Source organism: Papaver somniferum, chromosome 2 (genome assembly GCF_003573695.1).
Source record: "Papaver somniferum cultivar HN1 chromosome 2, ASM357369v1, whole genome shotgun sequence".
NCBI classification, from domain to species: domain Eukaryota; kingdom Viridiplantae; phylum Streptophyta; class Magnoliopsida; order Ranunculales; family Papaveraceae; genus Papaver; species Papaver somniferum.
The window spans coordinates 140,533,678-140,552,774 of NC_039359.1; the positions used below are offsets into that span (position 1 = coordinate 140,533,678).

General features: G+C 37.1%; 3 protein-coding genes and 2 pseudogenes across 3 annotated transcripts; 1 reads left to right on the forward strand and 4 right to left on the reverse strand.

Moving 5' to 3' along the window:
• Positions 1–484: 484 nt before the first annotated feature.
• On the reverse strand, positions 485–1,371 carry LOC113354027 (transcription factor DYT1-like). Its single transcript, XM_026597479.1, has 4 exons — positions 1,195–1,371; positions 931–1,116; positions 676–852; positions 485–566 (listed from the first exon to the last, which is right to left on the reverse strand). The coding sequence occupies exons 1-4, from the start codon at positions 1,357–1,359 to the stop codon at positions 498–500; spliced, it is 597 nt and encodes a 198-aa protein (XP_026453264.1). The 5' UTR covers positions 1,360–1,371; the 3' UTR covers positions 485–497.
• Positions 1,372–1,689: 318 nt separating this feature from the next.
• On the reverse strand, positions 1,690–5,963 carry LOC113349286 (pheromone-processing carboxypeptidase KEX1-like). Its single transcript, XM_026593232.1, has 9 exons — positions 5,800–5,963; positions 4,650–4,739; positions 4,027–4,150; positions 3,241–3,366; positions 3,045–3,098; positions 2,863–2,918; positions 2,480–2,602; positions 2,043–2,103; positions 1,690–1,932 (listed from the first exon to the last, which is right to left on the reverse strand). Exons 2-9 carry the CDS (start codon positions 4,737–4,739, stop codon positions 1,910–1,912), a joined length of 657 nt encoding a protein of 218 aa, XP_026449017.1. The 5' UTR covers positions 5,800–5,963; the 3' UTR covers positions 1,690–1,909.
• Positions 5,964–6,015: 52 nt separating this feature from the next.
• On the reverse strand, positions 6,016–7,674 carry LOC113349284 (annotated as a pseudogene).
• Positions 7,675–13,664: 5,990 nt separating this feature from the next.
• LOC113354029 lies at positions 13,665–14,824 on the reverse strand (annotated as a pseudogene).
• Positions 14,825–17,996: 3,172 nt separating this feature from the next.
• Positions 17,997–18,860, forward strand: LOC113352086. Its single transcript, XM_026595957.1, has one exon. It carries the CDS (start codon positions 17,997–17,999, stop codon positions 18,858–18,860), a length of 864 nt encoding a protein of 287 aa, XP_026451742.1.
• The last annotated feature ends 237 nt before the right edge of the window (positions 18,861–19,097 follow it).

Below are 19,097 nucleotides of genomic sequence, written 5' to 3' on the forward strand. Positions count from 1 at the left end.
AAATATACTTCCCAAGATTAGACTACGAACGAATCGTTTTCTACTCGCTTGATACAAGAAGGTTTCAGACACTCTTCCTAACTGGTAATAGTTATGAATACTCTTTTTCAAATTTTTACAGGACCAAAAAACACTTATATTGTACTTGGATTGAACCTAACTGGTCAAGTACTACAGCTGAAGAGCTTGTTTGGTAGTAAACCTTATCAGTTTAGGAGTATATCGGGAGCTTCTTTACCTTAATTTTTTTTTGCAAAAAATAAAATAAATGCTAGTAAATTCTCTAATATTCAACAACTTTCTTTTATTTTCTCTCCGAAGTTCATCATGATCAGTGCGTACTGTTTTTACCTTTAAAGTTCTTCACTTAGGCTATATAGATAGAGGGTTGCCTTGGTTTGCAAATCCTGACACCAATTTGTAAATTATTAACCAGACAGCAAGGTAACCAGTACATATATCATTGTTACAAATGAGATACTGTGTCAGTTACAGTTTCAACTTGTAACAGCTTGTAGCAAATACTCTTCAAGTTTCTCCAACTCAGTCACATCAACCTGACTCCCCTGTAGATCTCACACCAAACAAATAAAAATGAATGCACTCAGTTGAGTACCAATTCCATTGTAATTCCAATCCGCGAAACTCAAAACCGAAATGAAGGAATGATCTTACCTTGACAGATAAAGTTGTCAGACAAACACCTTTGAAGGATGTGAAATTGTTGTCCATAATTTCAAACCCAAGAGAACTCATCAGCTCCATTAATCTGGTGAAAATACCTCTCTTTGAATAGCATATTATCTTGATGCAGAATTTATTTTCTTCTAAATAGGTTACCTTAACTTCTTCCTGCAAAACTCAATTATTATTACCTTAAAATTTGTATCCACAAGTGTTTAATAACCAAAGAGGTGACAGTTACATTACATCTATATTGAATTTCTCGATATTTTGATCATCCATTTCAACTTGGACCTCAGTTTCCTCTTCTTCTGCTGCTTGAGGAACTGTTGTATCCTCCATTTGTTCAAGACAATTTGTAAGACCGTCTACTTGTTGTTTCAACCCATTAATGTATGTTATAGCATCATCAAGAGTGGCCGCTTTAGTCATCTAAATTCAAAAAGAAAAAAGAAAATTAGCTAAAGATATTGGATATGTTGTGTTCTGATAGTGTTTAAAAATGATTACATTAGTGATGTTTGGAACTGCAGCACGTAAATCATTGATTCTTTGTTTAAGTTTTCCTCTTCTTCTTCTCTCGGCATCTAAGTTTTTAGATTTGAACTCCAAGATCCCATCTTCATTACGCGTTCCTCGACCTCGTCCGCTGCCACAACAGGCGGCAAACTTCATTTCCACTATGGTTTTCGCTCAGAAGCTAATGAGTGGAAGGTTACAAGTTGAGAAAGAAGCAACAAAAATACTAAAAGATTATTGAAGGCACAGGGGAATTCTGTTTGTTAGGATGGTGGGGTTTGTTAGGACAGTACAATCATTTTGTTGGTGTAGAGAGACCATTCCATTGAAATGAATTAGTTACATGACTTTTTTGTTATCTTCTTTTTTGATAGAAATTAGTTATATCTCACCAGCTATTTCCCAACTGAAATGTACTTGTGATTTTGAAAATTGAAAGCAACTCTGACAACTACCCATGTAATTACAAGTTTTTTGACTACGGACAGTAACAATTTGTTTTTCACCATGTGAATCACCAACAATCAGTTACCAGGACCTCTAACCAAGAAGTCAGACGTGCCAAAGCTCGATGTAGTTCCAACTCTGCCCAAAACATGAATTTCCCATGACAGAACTCCCTAAGCTTAAATTGCCGAAACCCAAGTTGCCAAAACTTGATACCCAACTTTGCCAAAGACTGGATTTTGATGCAACCAGAGAAACATCAATCTTCATAAACATTGTCATCTGAAACACGATAAAGATAATAGCATCAGCGACGTAATGACTAACAAATATGCTTGGTTATAATCATATCCAGAATGCGAAAGATGGGAGTGGGGAACAAAGGAACATACCATCAGGATTATCATCTTCTGGCGGATTATATTCATCGTCATCGTCGTCAGGATTTTCAAACTGCAAAACGATGCATAAGTCATGATATCCTAATGTTGATAACTAGATTTTGTTGTTCCTTAAGAAATTAAATAATAGAGAACATATCTAGAACAACATTAGCTTAGAATTATTATCTGAGGCACAGCATCAAGTACTTGACATTAAAGAAACAGGTAGTTGTAAAAATCTTTTGATGCATGTTAGAAAGAAGTGCTATAAGAGTTTGAGTCTAATTTGATCCAAGGCAGCTGGCAAGTTTTCTCAGACATTTGTTTGACAAGTATAGTTATTAACAAAATCATTGATATATTTATTAACAAAATAATATTAATTTTGGACTCAAAAGTAGCAGATACACTGTGACACACACACAGTTAATGTTTATAGTACGGACCTTATCATAGTCATCCCCACTCTCTTCGCCACTTTCCTCCGCATCCTCCGGTTCTTCATTGTCACTCTCGTTCTCGTTCTCATTCTGTTTCTTCTTTTCGTTCCCACCTTTACTTTCTTGATCCTGAGAAATAAAAACGTTCAGACGCATCTTGCAGAAGATCATACAAGAGAACAGGCAGCAGAGCAACAAAAGAAATCTAGCAAAACAAATAATGAACGAAAAGAAGACAGAATTACAACAATATGATAAGGTTACATAGGAAATATAGCAACCCATCATATCATAGGCCCAAAACAATATGAAAACCTCAAATATATGCTCAAACTTAAGTTTAAAGAAGCAGGCCTGATTTTAGTAAAGGAAATAGAAAATTGAATTACCACGGCCTTCCTTTCAAGATTCTCATACAGGTCAAACTTGTCAAGCTTCATTTGGTCTGCACCCAATGAAATACATGATTAAAATGATGAAATATGCTATCTCGTATAAGCAAAAGTTCACATTAAACGGAAACGATAAGTAATATATATGGGTGCTAAAAAAAAATGTTTTCCACCATTACCTTTGTTCTGACGCGAAAATCCTTTGCTTTGGTTGTATTCCACCTTTCTCTTACCTACAATTCATTATATCAACAGGGAGTCCACAAAGGCTAGAGAAGTACGATGCAACTTAAGTAAAGAAGAAATGAGATAGTTTTTTAAAATGAAGTATCAAGAATAACTTTGATCATTCCTAATGTTGTTTAGATTATTCACCTTGAAATAGCTCTGCAGGGAAATATCTATCTTCAAGCTTTAGGAAATGTCCAAAAGAAAGACGTTTAGCTCGATTATTTGCTTTGTTTCTATCAGAATATCGTTCGATATCATTCTCTTCGCTTTCTGAGAAAAAAAAATCCCAGAAAATACATTACGACTGTAATATAAAGAAAATAACTTAAGGAAATGTTTCTGCACGTAGGCTGATAGGCATGATTGAAGCAACTAAAGAGGAACTAAAATTGCATCCACTTTTTTCAGTTTTTGTACCCCTCAATCAAGTAAGCAAAGAATAATGATACTATGTAAGCAAGTTGTTAAAAAGGATACTAAAACTAATTTTTAGGATCAACTATAATTCTTCATTATCCAATTTAAAGTTCAAGTTTTAAATAAAGTTCACTTTCTTCGTTCGACAGTCAGTGTTTAGTGCATCAGTAGTTCTCCTTCAGATAGAAAGAGATCAAAATTGAGTGAAGAGAATGGAGCTGACTGTATGTGATAAATTTGAATTACAGTATCTTCCTGGTTCCAAATACCTACTCAATCAGCGACTTTTCTTGAATACAATCTTGTTGCTGCTTTCTCAACAGACTGAATTAATGTTGGAAACCTAAACTTATTCCTGTCATATTTCCAATTCTATCTAGAGGTAGCTAATCAAAGATAAGATGTAATATACCTAATTCAACAGATTAAGTTCAAAATGGATCACGAGTTCCAAGTAGTCTGGATCACGAGTAAGTAGTAGTAAAAATGCTAAAATGTTGCTAACTAGCTTACTTCTCTTTGTTGGCATCTCTAGATAATAAGGAGAAGATTTCCAATAACTCTGCATTTTGTTGTTTGCAATGACTAAAGCCCTTTCCTCTTTGATATCATTGATATCAGGTAACTGTACATCTTCCTGCAATTACATGAATTACAATTAAATTCGGAGAAAAGGTAATCGTATTATTCCTTTTCACTGTCAATAAAAAAAGATCTAGTTGCGTTCCATACTCTAAACATATTGTTGAACCATAAAGCCATGAAAATCCTGTTAATTTCCCATTTTTATGAATAAGAACATTGTTAACGTTTTGTCAAAACAAATCTCTGGATGCACGTATGATACTACTAGAGAGTAATAAGATATTTTCGAAATGACAAGTGAACAGAATTTCTATCACTCCCAATACATTTTATTTCAATGATGGAGGTGGACAAACTCGGAAACTAACAGGAGCTAAACAACGTTTAATTTGTCATCAACAACAAGAAATACTAATGCAATTATCACTCATCACAGTAATTGTGAAATATGTCCAACTTCTCGTACAATACTGAGTGAAGTCTAAATTTCACTAGACAACTCAGCCTTTTAACCATTTAGAAACGAATACAGGTAACTTGAGTTTACTTACTGGGAAAAGAATAAAAGGCTCCGGGGTACCAAAATTTCCACGACCCCCCCGTCCAAATCCCCGTCCAAATCCACGCCCTCTAAACGCCATCTGCATGATACAAACAAACTATAAAAACCAAGAAGAGCTACATAATTTCATACACACTAAATCATTTATGCCCTGCACCAGACACACCTTTTCATTTATTTATTTTTACAAACAATCAGCTAAACAGCTTATTGCCCAATTCAAACTTCTCAATTTAAAGACACAGTTCTTCCTGGTCCTTGGGTCCTAGGCTACAAAATGCTCGATAAAATCCCGAATCATAAAAGATACTTTTACAGTGCAAAAATTTGTTTTGGTGAACAATTAATGTATTTCAAAACAAGATGATCCAGTTTATCAGATAAGTTAGACCATAAGAATGGGGATTACAAACTGCAACACAGTCGGCTTTCACGAGGGAAAGACGATTTTCAAGTTAAATAAACCAGGCCTAATAGACTCCTCTAGTGTCATGACTATTCATCCTCCTACTCATCACCAGTTTCCACCATCGGTTTCCGACTCGCCTTTAGTTTCACCAATTAGTCCGAAAACTGAACGTCACTACATTATCTTGGATAATCTTACCTAGTATCCTCAAGTGTTTGTTCTTTTTTTCCTGTCTGTTTATTATGTTAAATTCTGGATAGCTATAGCTGATTGTTTCAATTAAACCAAAACTATCATTGTTATGTACAGAATTTGGAAGTTTATCCTTACCTACTAATGAAAAGATTTGTTTGCATTCAAAAAAAAAAAAAAAAAAAAAAAAAAAAAGAAAAAAAAAAAAGGCAACAATACACGAGCTGAGATATCAAAGAAAAGGCGATCAACAACCATTTTCATCCATCATATATTTGTAACTCATGGGAACTAATTAGCATCAACAGATTGTATATCTCGATGATTTCAGGACACCCAGAAAAGATATAAGCAAAAAGTATTTTAAAAAGGCAATTATTCTTTGAGGCATTTTAACAAACAGTTGATAGGGTTTCATTAACAGTAAGCCAATAACAAAAAATAAGAGTTGGTTTACCTATCAATAATCTCAATTCAGTTACTTCAATCCTTTTTGGCCAAGAAATTAAAAAAAAAAAAAAAAGCACAAGGTTTGTACCTGTTTGAGTACACGAATATATATAAGGGAAAGAACAGCCGAAAAGAGGGTCTCCGAAGAAGTGATGAAGACCTAAACGAACTGGGATGTCCCGTGCGGAGACAGTCGACTGAGAGAAAAGGTTTTGGCCGGAGACGCAGAAGAAAGAAAGTTTTATATTAAGACCTAAAAGACAGAGTAGAGAGAGTCTAGAGACCGATTTAATAGTGATATTTACGGAATTATTTTTTTTCTTTAAACCGTTATATCGGACCGACTTACGGAATTATTTTTTTTTCTTCAAAACGTTATATCGGACCGACTTTTCGGGGTAACAAACTCTGAACATATAGAGAAACAGACGGAGAATACATACACATTCTCGCTCATCCATAAAAATTAAGCAAATTATGAATTCTGCAAAAGCAACTTATTTCATCATACGTTTGTGGCTACAATCATGTACGTAATATTTCTCACATCCTCATGCAGTCAAGAAATGATTTCCCATCAAGCTTCGTTGTAAGATTTTCCTTCAAAAGATCCTTAAATCCACCTCTTTTGAACAAAGCAGGTGTCTCTGGTGTGATCAAGCTCGCTATTGGTCCTATTTCCGACTCTAGTTCAGGGTCATGAAATGTTGCGATTGAGAGCCTCTCCTTTGTTGAGTTTACTACTGCCCGGTGATCCACGCTACGATAAATCCCATTAGTCATTACCTGTAAATGGGAAACATTAGTACTACTCACAACAAGGACCATGCAGCAGGCAATGCTGAAATACCTCCAAAACGTCTCCAACATTCACTATGAACGCATCTGGTAGAGGTTTGATTGAAATCCATCTCTCTTCTTTTTTTATTTGTAATCCTTCAACTTCATTGAGTTGAAGGAGGATTGTCAAACCGTCGAAATCAGAGTGTGACGTAAGACCAATTGCAAGCTCTGGTCGAGGACAAGGAGGATAATAGTTCATCCTCATTGATTGCAACCCATCCTCAAACATCTCAGTTATACCCTTAACTTGTAGAGCTTTTTCCATTAGCTCAAAGAGTAACACGGACAGTTTTTTCATCACTGATGAGTAGCATTCCACTGTTTCCCTGCATTAAGGAACGAGATAAATTTAGGGACGATCATATGCAACTTCAACAAATTTTCTATCTAATATTATTATAGGGAATGCATGCATGATTTTTGGATTAGCACGACAGATAATTAATTAATTAACCTGAGAGGCTGAGGGAATTCAGGTATTAAACGAGGGTTTCTTGAATCGAGAGGAAGAGTGAACATCATAAACGCGTCTACCCAATCAAGTTTTTGGTCCTCTGATACAATAAAGTGTTGTCCAAATCCTTCTTCATCTCCATCTTTCTGTCCATATTTCATTTTATCATTTATTGAAAGGTTAAAGAAACCTTGAATTTCTGATTTTACATTTTCCATCAATGATGCGTCCACTCCATGGTTTACCAACTGAAACATAAACAAATATTAGCAGTAATTACTACTAAAACACTAAACAGTCTAACTATTACGTAAAATCAAAATTGACATACCTGAAAGAAACCCCATTCTTTGCAAGCAGAATGAAGACTATCCGATTCTAACTTTTCAATTACCGGTTCTCGAGATAGTAAATTTTGCAAGTCGATGACAGGAACTCTTTCATGATCTATTACAGATGCATCCGTAGTCAAGAGGTTTTTCGTCGGTGCATATGTATCGAGATGGTATTTCTGCAACCGTGAGTTTAGCCAATTCCTGAACAATTGGTACTGACATACCATTAGCAAGCTTCATAAGTGCTGGTGTCTCCATGAATTCTCCAAGTTAATTAATGAGTCTCTTTCTTCACAGAAAATGTTAAGAAAATGAAATCCTTGTCTTTCTTTCTCTCCTCTATAGTGGATATACTTGTATATAATATTACCTACATTCCATGAAATTGTGCACCATAAATAGGATTCTGGAGGTTGGTGTTTTTCACTAAACGAAGGGTCTGAGCTACCAGTACCAGTTTTGACCATATGTAACGTCTATGCTGTTAACATGTCATCATCAAGCAGTATACTAAACGGGTATAGCACGAGAATTTTTTTCGTTTTCGTGTTCAACATCTTAATTCATTATTATTTCGTATTCCGTGTATCTGACACATCTTATTATTCATCGCATCATCACTAAACGGGAGAGCACGAGATCTGATCTTTTACTTTCGTTTTTAAGTGTATCTGACACATCGACATCTTATTATTCATATCATTTTGTTGATTGAGGACTGCCAGGCCCACTCCGGTCACCACTTGGACTGCCAGACTGTTAATTATACTAATATTTTATACTGAGGAAAATATGTAGTACTGGTTATCTTTGTAAATCATCCCAATTGGTAATAAAGTTTTATTTTTCTAGTTTCGATTCAGACCCACTTCGGTAACCACTTGATCATCACTCATCACTTGCTTGATTGAATGTGAAGATGTACAGACTTAATTATGCTAGGAGAGAGTCTAGCTTATTAGTCTCCAAATGGAGCTCCGCTTACTCTATGGTGTGTCCATGATAGAACAAACAATACAACCCATTATTGCATTGGAGAGGCTTCACTCTGCTTGCATAGAATGGGGTTCCCTTAAGGTATGTGACACTTTTTCAATAATTAGGGTAACTAGAGTTTAACTATATATGTAGGTAAAAGAGAGGTTAGTTTCTTATCACTGAACTTAATAATGATCAAAAATTATGATTGTGTTGTTTGTTTCCTATCTATTCAGTTTTAATTATGTGCATCTCAAAGAGCTTCTGGGCAAAGTTTGACAAACAAATTATTACAAACATTAGACACGTACTTGTAGTGTAGCACAGAACCGAAGGAGATTATCCCATATGTGGAAGCACAGACAAACATTAGATCGATTAACTGAAGTGTTAAGCAAATTCCAATGTGGAAGGAGATTATCCCATTGCTTTTCTTTTCCTCCAATAACCTTGGCTCTAATCAGATTTCCTAAAGATCGATTGACCACTTCAGTTTGTCCATCTGTGTGAGGGTGAGCAGTTGTACTATATTGAAGTTTAGTACCCAAACGCATCCATAAAGACTTCCAAAAGTAGCTCAAAAATTTAGTGTCTTGATCAGAAGTAATTGTTTTGGGAATTCCATGCAAACGTACTACTTCTTTGAAAAATAAATAAGCAACATTGGATGCATCAGTTGTTTTCTTGCATGCTATGAAGTGAGCCATCTTTGAGTAACGATCAACAACTACCATAATAGAATCATTTCCCCTCACAGTACGTGGTAAACCAAGCACGAAATCCATGCTAATATCCACCCAAGGAGCTTCAGGAAGTGGTAGAGGAGTATACAAGCCAGTGTTTTGAATATTACCTTTAGACCGTTGACAAACCATGCATTTTTGTACGTACTTTTGAACATCTCTTTTAATAGAAGGACAAAAATAACGTTCTTCAACCAAAGCTATTGTTTTATCACGTCCAAAATGTCCACCAAGGCCACTGCCATGTAATTCTTGGATGAGATGAAGGCGTAGGGAACATTGTGGAATACATAAACGACTTCCTTTAAAGAGAAACCCTTCTTCAATGAGAAAATCATCAACACTTCCTGTTGAAGAACCACACTTGTCCCAAAGTTGCTTAAATTCTATGTCTTCACTATATAAATCTTTTAAGAAATCAAAGGCTAAACTCTCATGTTTAAGAGTAACCAGAAGATGAGCTCTCCTACTCAAAGCATCAACAACTTGATTAAGTTTCCCACTTTGATGTTTAATGGAAAAAGTATATTGGTTAATAGTAGATAACCATCTATCATGCATCCTATTGACCTTTGCTGAAGTTTACAAAAACTTGAGAGCTTGATTATCAGTATTGACAACAAATTCACTGTGAATAAGATAAGGATGCCAATTCTTAAGAGCTTGAACAAGAGCAATTAATTCCAACTCATAAGTAGACCACTTCTTCCTTGTATCTGAATTCTTTTCACTATAGTATGCAACTGGATGTCCTTCCTGAGATAACACAACACCAATGCCAACAACAGAAGCATCACAATGAATCTCAAAAGGTTTATCAAAATTTGGCATGGCAAGAACAGGTGCACTGCATAATTTTTCCTTAAGAAGATTAAAGCTCTTATCTGCTTCTTCAGTCCACTCAAAAGTATCACACTTCAAACAATCTGTCAAACCAGCTGCAATGGTACTAAAGTTTCTCACAAATCTTCTATAGAAAGAAGCTAACCCATGAAAACTTCTCACTTCACTAATAGATGTTGGAGTAGGCCAATCCACAATTGCCTTAACTTTAGAATCATCCACAGAAATACCAGTATCCGACACAACATATCCCAAGAAAGTGACATTGTTTGTAAAGAAAGTGCACTTCTTTAGATTCACATACAAAACATTGTCCTGCAGTGCCTGAAAGACTTGAGATAAATGTGTAATATGCTCTTCTTCATTATTGCTAAAAATCAGTATGTCATCAAAATATACAATGATAAATTTTCCAAGAAAAGGTTGCAGAACTTGATTCATGAGGCGCATAAAAGTACTAGGAGCATTAGATAATCCAAAAGGCATGACTAACCACTCATATAAACCTTCTTTTGTTTTGAAAGCCGTTTTCCATTCATCACCTTCTCGAATACATATTTGATGATACCCACTACGTAAATCAATCTTTGTAAACACTTTAGCACCTGAAAGCATATCTATCATGTCATCAATTCTTGGTATGGGAAACCTATATGGTATAGTAACTATGTTTAATGCTCTACAGTCTATACACATACGATGTCCACCATCCTTTTTGTCTACTAAAAAGGCTGGACTAGCACAAAAACTTTTGCTAAGTCTTACCAAACCTTTTTGTAACAAATCATCAACCTGACCTTGTAAAATCTCATGTTCTTTAGGACTTAACCTATAATGAGGTTGATTAGGAATAGAAGTTCCAGGTATAAAGTCTATCTGATGTTGTAGATCTCTTAATGGAGGCAAAACACTGGGTAATTCAGTAGGAAATAAGTCATTGAAAGAAGATAATAAAGGTTGTACCTTGTCTGGAATTTCCACCATTAGTTTATCAGCTTCATGAGAACTCAAAGAATGATTTGGTTGTAAAGAATGAACAATGGTAGCAACTAGTGCATTTGTCTTCTTATCTGATGGTTCCTTGACTGAATTAGAAGATTGTAAATTCCATAGAGCTTTAGTAAACCCTTCATGAACAAAGGTATAAGTATTCTCATAGCAGTTATGAACAGCACGAATATCATACTTCCATGGTCTTCCCAATAATAAACTTGATGCAGTCATGTTAATAACATCACACAAAACATAATCTGAATACCCAGGGAAAGAAAACTTCACCAAACATTGATGATTAATTTGCTGAGTGGAAGAGTTGTTTATTCATCCAACTGAATACGATTTTGGATGAAGAGTAACAGGTAAACCAAGTTTCTCAACTAACTTTGCAGAAACATAGTTTTCTGTACTTCCACTGTCAATGATCATAGTGCAAAGCTTCTCTTCAATGAAACAATGGGATCTAAAAATATTATGTCTCTGAGTAGGACATGGTTCAGTGATTAAAACTGGTCGAATCATCCCAAGGAAATCTGCATCATAAGTCTCACGTTCTTGAAGATAAAATAATTTATCATCTCCTAATGCTTCTTCTTCTTGTGTTTCGTCTGAAGTTTCATTAATGTAAGCATGGAATTTGCGACAATCACTAGAAGTATGGCCAGTTTGGTTGCACTTGTTACATTTATCTCCTCGAAATTTTGAATAAGGGTTAGAGGGTTTAGATAATGGTGGAAAATCTTGTTGAAACTGATTACCTTTAGTATTGCGAACAAAATTTCGTTGTGGAGGAGGCTGAGGTGGCTTAGCAGATGAGATATGCATTGTAGGAGCAGGTTCTGAAGGAACATAAGTAGGTTGTTGTTGCTGATATGGTTGGTTTGCACTTCTTTCATGTGGATCAACAAAGACAGTTGATCCCTGTGAGGATGGATCAACAACGACTGTTGATCCCTTTTCAGCTTGGTAACCATAAGAATAATTATATGGTCTGGCAGTTTTAGAAAAGTGTTGGTAACTAGCTTGACGTGGAGTTGCTTGTCTAGAGGTACTGATACACGCCTTTCAACTCTAATAGCTTGTTGGATGACTTCAACCATTGTAAACACGGACTGCGTCAGTCCCTGTTGAATTAAATTATTCAAACCAGCTATAAAACGTGCAACTAATTGCTCTTCAGTTTCATTCAATTGGTTACGAGCAACTAAAGCATAGAACTCAGCAACGTATTCTTCAACTAATCTGGCCCCTTGTCGACAGTTCTGAAGCTTAATAAAAAGTTGTTGCATATAATCTCTAGGTAAGAATTTATCTCTTAATAAATGTCTCATTCTTTGCCATGTACGTATAGGAGGTTTATGAGCATTGCGTCGATCTTCACCGAGTTTTTCCCACCAAGCTGCAACTCCACCTTTTAATTTATAAGCTACCAGTTTAACTTGAGAACATTCAGGAACTTCCATGAAAGTGAAAAAGGAACCGACTTCATAAAACCAATCCAGCAAGTCTTCAATATGTAAACCACCATGAAAACTAGGTATATCAGCCTTCAACTTATATTCTGGTAAAGTTCCATAAGGATTCATACCAGATTTTAATCGTTTTTCATCAACCCATTGTTGCTCTTTGAGTTCTTCAGCTTTGTCATCTTCATCATAGTTGAGGGGTATGATAATCTTTTTTTTGTTAACATAACCTTCCAATGGTTCCTTGTGGTAAAGGGTATAGGAAATATTCTCAGGAATATTATCATTCTGAGTAAAAGAAGGTTTATCTTTTTTGGTTTCATCTTCTTCTTTTTCGCCAGAGCTTTGGTCCCCTTCTGTATCATCGGTTAATTTAGGCATCACCAAGTCACCAAAACCAGCATGTTTCCATAATTTGTCTAAACAATCTCCACGCATAGCAAGTGCAGATTTTAGAGAATTTGTAGCTGAATCAAGCTTGGTAGCAAACTTGGTTTCTAAGGAACTAAAAGACGTTTCAATTTTGTTGCCGAGCTTGGTTTCAAATGCTGCTGAGCTTGGTTTCAAGTGCTGTGACAATGGCATCAATTTCAGTTGGTGTTAACTTGTCTCCCATTGTAACGAAAGGTAGGTGGGTGAAAATTTAGGGTCTTGAGTTGTTGCGGAAGCTGTGGAAAGGATCTGTTTCTAGATAAAAATTTAAAAACTCTGTATCTGATACCAACTAGTGTAGCACAGAACAGGGGTAACATGGATAGGTTTAAGTTCCGTCAGAAACTTAATAGAAAGCTGATTCTAGGATCAAGATTCTAAGATAAAAGATTGATAAACAAACTTGATAATAATATTGATAATAAGATGTGTCTTGTAAACAAGAGTTCCAGCCTTTATATAGACTTACATGAACTGATTAAAGGAAAGAGTTTGACGAAAACTAGAAAAGGAAATACTTACGAAGCAAACTAACTTAAACTGACGTAATGGATCAACAGTCATAGTTGATCCAAAAGCATGAGGTCAACTGTTACAGTTCATATAGAAGAAAAGGATCAACAATCATTGTTGATACAGAGAAAGATGTACTACATCAACTTGACATTTAGCGGTCCAGATATAAATAACACAATTGCAACAACATAAACAATGGCCCAGTATAGTAGCTAGCCAGAAAAGGAAAAACGAAAATAAAACATCAGCATAAAAACAGCTCATATATTGAAGATGACTTCTGTGGTTGAGAAGTGAATCGCATAAGCTTCTCAGAGAAAGAAGCAAAGTACTTCTTAGAGCCTTTACTATGGGAACGCTTCAATGACAGACTGAACAACACGAATGGGTTTGATCTTATGAGACCGAAGGCCTGCACGTTTGAGCAAATTTTCCCAATCATCTGTAGTTCTCTCTTTACCTCCAGTATTTACCAACATATCAATATCAAGAGCCAATCTTGCTTTAGTAAGTTCATGAGTAGATTCTTCATCAAGTACGACATCCACTATGATCACTTTCCCCGTCTCTTTCGGTATTGCCTCCTTGCACTTCCTTAGAATGTTGACGCACTCTTCATCATCCCAGTCATGCAACACCATCTGATTTACAATTCAAAAAACAAAGACCCATCCTTTAGTTTCACCAATTGAAAATATAAAATGATATCTAATTATCTAAATTTTCACCTTGAGGAAGACAGCTTGAGCACTGGGAACAGACTTGAACATATCACCGGGAACAATTTCGATGTTAGGGTGATCATGAGCATCATCAATAACATGTGGAAGATCAGTCTACATTTAATATGAGGAAAATCTTCATAGATTGCTATAATTGTTGTACAATTTCCTCCACCAATATCAACAAGCGAATCCAAACCTTGAAAAGTTTCTCTACCATCTTCAATTAGAGTTTTAGTTAAAAGTCTTGTTTCTCCAGCCATTCCTTCATTAAACAACTGACTTTGAGCTGGATTACCTTCTAAATACTCCTAGAATGTCATTCCCATTCCCTTCTGAAATGCTGTTGCTCCATGATTTTCTAAACCTTCTTTCATAAAATGAAATGGAACCATGAAATCTTCTTGAGTCATGCCTAATATCATTGGTACCATACTTCTTTCCGCATCTCTTAAAAGTAAAGTACCAGCTGGTTTAAGTGAGTAAACCTTATTAACTCCAGCATTACAAGTTTGTTGTCCTAAGATATTCAGGTGTACCAAGTATCTTAGAATTCTGCACAAGTAATCAGAATTGACGTTTGGAACTGGGAGTTCTGATGAAAGTTGTGCAAGTGTGATTGACCCATTATTGTTTTTGATAATATCAGCAATTCCAATCTCTACTGCGCAACGAAGAACTAGAGAATCAACAAATCCATAGATTATATTCCATAACTGAGCTTGATCTTTGGTGCCAACTTCTTGCGTTTCAGCTGGTTTGGCATCCATACTATTAGTACCCATGATATGAAGTTTGTGTAGGAAGCTGTGTTTGTTTTGGGATGTGTTGTGTTTTTTAAGTCGCTTCAAAGTTTATGGTGTATTTATAAGTGCGCCAAAGGCTGCTGACACACAAGATACCTAAATTATTGGTGTCATACTGCAACACAAAACGAATATTCATAATGCAATTATTGTTAATCATGAAATTGAGTCTGTCTTTCCTTGGAGTAGACCCCCCACACAACTGTTTAAAAATTAATTTTTCATGCATCATGGTCTTTGTCTATTTCGGACTAGGGCTCTGGACTAATTATTAGAGATTCTGCATGTGGGAGCAAGTGAGCTAAGGCTGGGGTGTTCAAAGCTGCAGCTCCAGAAAATGCAGAAGTTCTAGCTTTGCTGCAAAAGTTAAATGGCCGCCAAAGACATAAAAGAATTTAAATTTTTGGATAAAGGGTGATTGTAGGAGGGTCATCGCTTTTACTCAAGGGGAACATACTTTGATGGTTTTGGAAAACCAAGGGATGGTAAAGGAGGCTATGAAGATTTTAGGAGAATGCGACCATTTCTTAGGTTTTCAGATTTCATCATAGATCTGGAATAAAATCAAGTTGCAACAAGTTGGCAAAGGAAGCAGAGGCATCTTTTCTTCGTAGTTGTTGGATGTCATTAAAATCAAAATTCTGTTTTATCTTCGTATGTGGATGAACTTTCAGTTACACTGATGTTGGCACCTAATGCTTAGTTAAGGCTAGTATACCAAAAATTTCGACTATTATTAGTTGTATACACATAATTCATCATTCGCCACGTGTAAGAGGAATTACACATGGAGGACGCACATCCTGAGACATCAAGACACGATGCCACGTCTCTACACCCAAAGGGCGTCTGTCATCTTCTCATGTTCATCATCAAGCGGATTCGATGGCTAAGAACCCAGGGGCACTGAAGTATCGAGCCACTGAGAAGTACTGAAGAGCACCCTAGGATCTACTTTACTCTATCTCGAGGAGGACCCAAAATCAACGGTGAAGATTGTAGTTACTGACACGGATGTGATGGGAGCCGCAGACACCTGTCTGGAGCGTGCAGGCAGCCCAACCACCCGCATTAAACACTCTAAGCATAGAGTACGTGTCAACTAACCTATGGAGGAGAAAGAGGTGACCCATCGTTACCATACGTGACCGCTGGAGGCATCGGTTGAGAACGAAGATACCAGTGGGATCAACACAAAGAATAAGAAGATAAGGTTGTAATTGTCCCTGATAGTGGACCCCATGTTTTATCCCTATAAATACCCCTCTCCACTGAGAGAGAAGGGGTCGAACAGTTTTTAGTGAGCTAGAGAAGATATTAGGAGAGAGAAATAGGAAGAGTAAGTATGAGCTCTATTTCCCCCTTAGCTTTGTTATTCACATAGAGTCATTTGACTATCTTTTGTAACTACTGAATACATAGTGAAACACAAACCCCCGTGCATGTAGGCCTTAGTGCTGAACCACTAAATCATCGTCTCATTTACATTCAACACTTTATTTTCTGTCTTTATTATTATGCTTTGATTTACTATACTCCGAGAACATATGAATAACTAAATTACTCCCCCATGACTAGACAAGGACAAGCCCGAAGGCTCTGAGTCGATGAGTCATCGTTTTAATGTAGTTTTGCTTATGATTTACTCTCCTTTATACGTACATGAGTAAATGCGAACATTGTTTGTGAACAGTTGGATACCCTCGTTATTTCTGTGTTCACAATCTGGCGCTAGAAACAGGGACTCTGTTTCTATACAAGATTTATCTTATCTTGTGATTTTACCCATTTTTTGCTCCCGTGCTATTCTTTAAATAATAGTGTTCGGATTTAAGCTGACAGTTAAAATCGTCCTTCCAAAACAATTTTCTTCACGTGATTTAATATTTACTATATCCGGATTTAAGTAATACTTAAATGTATACTTTTCTTAGAAGTTATCCTTGTTTTCCAAGCTTAAAACTCACAGATCTACGCATTTTTTAGAGTTTTCCATGTTTTCCGAATTCGAAACTTATGGATCTATGTTTTCCTTAGAATATTGCACACACTCCATGCTTAAAACTTAAAGATCGGCACCTTTCTTGGAATTTTTCACGATTTTCATACTTAAAACCGATCGATTTGCACTTCCCTTAAAATGTTTTTCAGATCTGTGAATAGATCTATGTTCGTAATTATTGGATCTTCCCTTTCAAAGACAGTTTTCTCCTTTCGCGGTCCCTGCAAAGCTTTTTGTGGAGTTATGCTTATGACCTTCACATTTGAATTAACTTTACTAACAGGACCCACTTGGATATTGGATTTTCGATGATATTTTACCTGTGCAGGCAAAGAGATCGAAGATGGAAAAAACAAAGGACGCTGGAAAAACCAAGGCATCGTCTAAAGAAACACCAAGGACGACGCCAGTTATGACCCGCAACAAACAAAAGGGTGAGAAGACAAAGGCACCAAACAAGAAGCCATATACAGCGGAAATCACCTCACCACTAGATGTCAACGTTGTAGCAGCAGCGGCCCTCAAAGCTATAGCGTCCAAAGCTGAAGCAGCAAAGGAATCCGATGCTTCCCGTGCTCATTAACAACGAGAAGGGTTTGAAGAATCAACTATGCAGCAACCATCCCTTGGGATTCCAGCAACGAACGACCAGAACCAGACCCTGCCAGCTACACAACCGACGCCTCCACAGGTGGAGTTGCTGTTGAAAAATTCCGACCCGCCCCATCCCTTAATCCATACCGTTGATGAAGATCACACTGTAGCCATTGGGGGGCAAGGGCGGATCGGAACTTCGAACCAAGGATCGAATCATTCCCCCCAGCTGATAGCAGAGCTCAAGAATTAAAGAAGAGCCAGAAAACATATGAAGAGGTTGTGGCATTACTAAATCGAGAAAATCAGGAGCTCAAGGAAAATATTTCCCAAAGCATCGGAGCGGCGCATCAACACGATGAAGCAAATTCTAAAGCACCAGAGCCGAACCATGACCGAAGGATTATCGTGACAAATCCCGAGCCATTAAACCGAGGAGCAACCAGAGGAAATAGGTCTTCCGACCCAGATTTTGTGCCAGAGGATTCAGACTATTTTGATAGTGAGAACCGAAGATCAGGACGATCTAAAATCCAAGAAGACCACCAGCGGGCAATGGAGGATTTTCGTGCTGAAATGATGGCAGAAATTAAGCAACTAAAAGCCAGACAAGGAGGGGGGAGACTAGAAGAGGTGATGAGAGAAGCAAACACCACGACGTTGATCCCGCACTTGGCGAAAGCACTTATCCCTCAGAAGTGCCATGTTCCAGCATTCGAATGTTATGATGGATCCAACGATCCCGCAGCACATCTTCGTTACTACAATCGTATCTTGGCCCGCTGGGAGAAAGACGATGCAGTCCTCTGCAGGTATTTCCCTTCAAGTCTAAAGGGATCAGCACTATCTTGGTTCGACAACCTACCACCCAACTCCATCAACTCCTACGACCAGCTCGTTGAGAAATTCTTAGAAACTTACATGTACAATAAGGTTTTCAACGCAAGAATGGACAAGCTATTCTCACTAGAAATAGTTTACAAAGATACAATCAGGGAGTATACTGACAGATGGCACAGAATTTGTCAAGCCATAGGGAACGTAGATCCAGTGGTCAGCATCAACTGTTACAAATGGGGATTGGATAGAATGAGCCCATTATTTGTGGAGATTCATGGAAGTGTACTTACGACAGAAGGAGACCTTCGAGTAATCATTGAAAAGCACGCCAGGTTAGAAGAGATCCAGCGGGAGAACCCAAGGGCCCAAACTCAAAGATCTCACCGGACTAATTGCGTAGAACAAGCCAGCGGATCGAAGAGAGGCGGTTCAGCTGAACGTCCTAATTATGATAAGAGAGGACGAAGGGACGACCGTCAACGTCATGACCGTAAATTCGAAGATCAAGTTTTCACGAAGCTGAACACCAACTACACCCGCATTCTAAAGGAAATAAAGGACCGGGAAAACCTGGAATGACCATGGTCCAAAGGAAAACATCCCCCTAGGACCGAGAATTCAAGGGATTGTTGTGAATACCATTGCTTCAACGGGCACCAAACAGAGAAATGCAATAATCTCAAGATAATGATCAAGAAAATGATTGACGCTGGTGACCTCAAGCAATACATACAGAAGGCAGAAACTGAAGAGAGGGTTAAGCGAAGAAAGAAAGTCCAACTACCCGAAGGAAATCGAAGTATCAACACCATCTCA

What these genes read in the sequence shown, in the direction of transcription:
- LOC113349286 (XM_026593232.1), bottom strand. Translation starts at nt 4,739, where the DNA reads ATGGCGTTTAGAGGGCGTGGATTTGGACGGGGATTTGGACGGGGGGGT. An exon ending in AGCCTTTTATTCTTTTCCCA is followed by an intron (nt 4,151 to 4,649) that starts GTAAGTAAACTC and finishes ATGTAATTGCAG; the next exon opens with GAAGATGTACAGTTACCTGA. An exon ending in ATTTTCGCGTCAGAACAAAG is followed by an intron (nt 2,919 to 3,044) that starts GTAATGGTGGAA and finishes CATTGGGTGCAG; the next exon opens with ACCAAATGAAGCTTGACAAG.
- LOC113354027 (XM_026597479.1), bottom strand. Translation starts at nt 1,359, where the DNA reads ATGAAGTTTGCCGCCTGTTGTGGCAGCGGACGAGGTCGAGGAACGCGT. An exon ending in CAGTTCCAAACATCACTAAT is followed by an intron (nt 1,117 to 1,194) that starts GTAATCATTTTT and finishes TTTTGAATTTAG; the next exon opens with ATGACTAAAGCGGCCACTCT. An exon ending in TGACAACTTTATCTGTCAAG is followed by an intron (nt 567 to 675) that starts GTAAGATCATTC and finishes TGAGATCTACAG; the next exon opens with GGGAGTCAGGTTGATGTGAC.
- LOC113352086 (XM_026595957.1), top strand. Translation starts at nt 17,997, where the DNA reads ATGGAGGATTTTCGTGCTGAAATGATGGCAGAAATTAAGCAACTAAAA.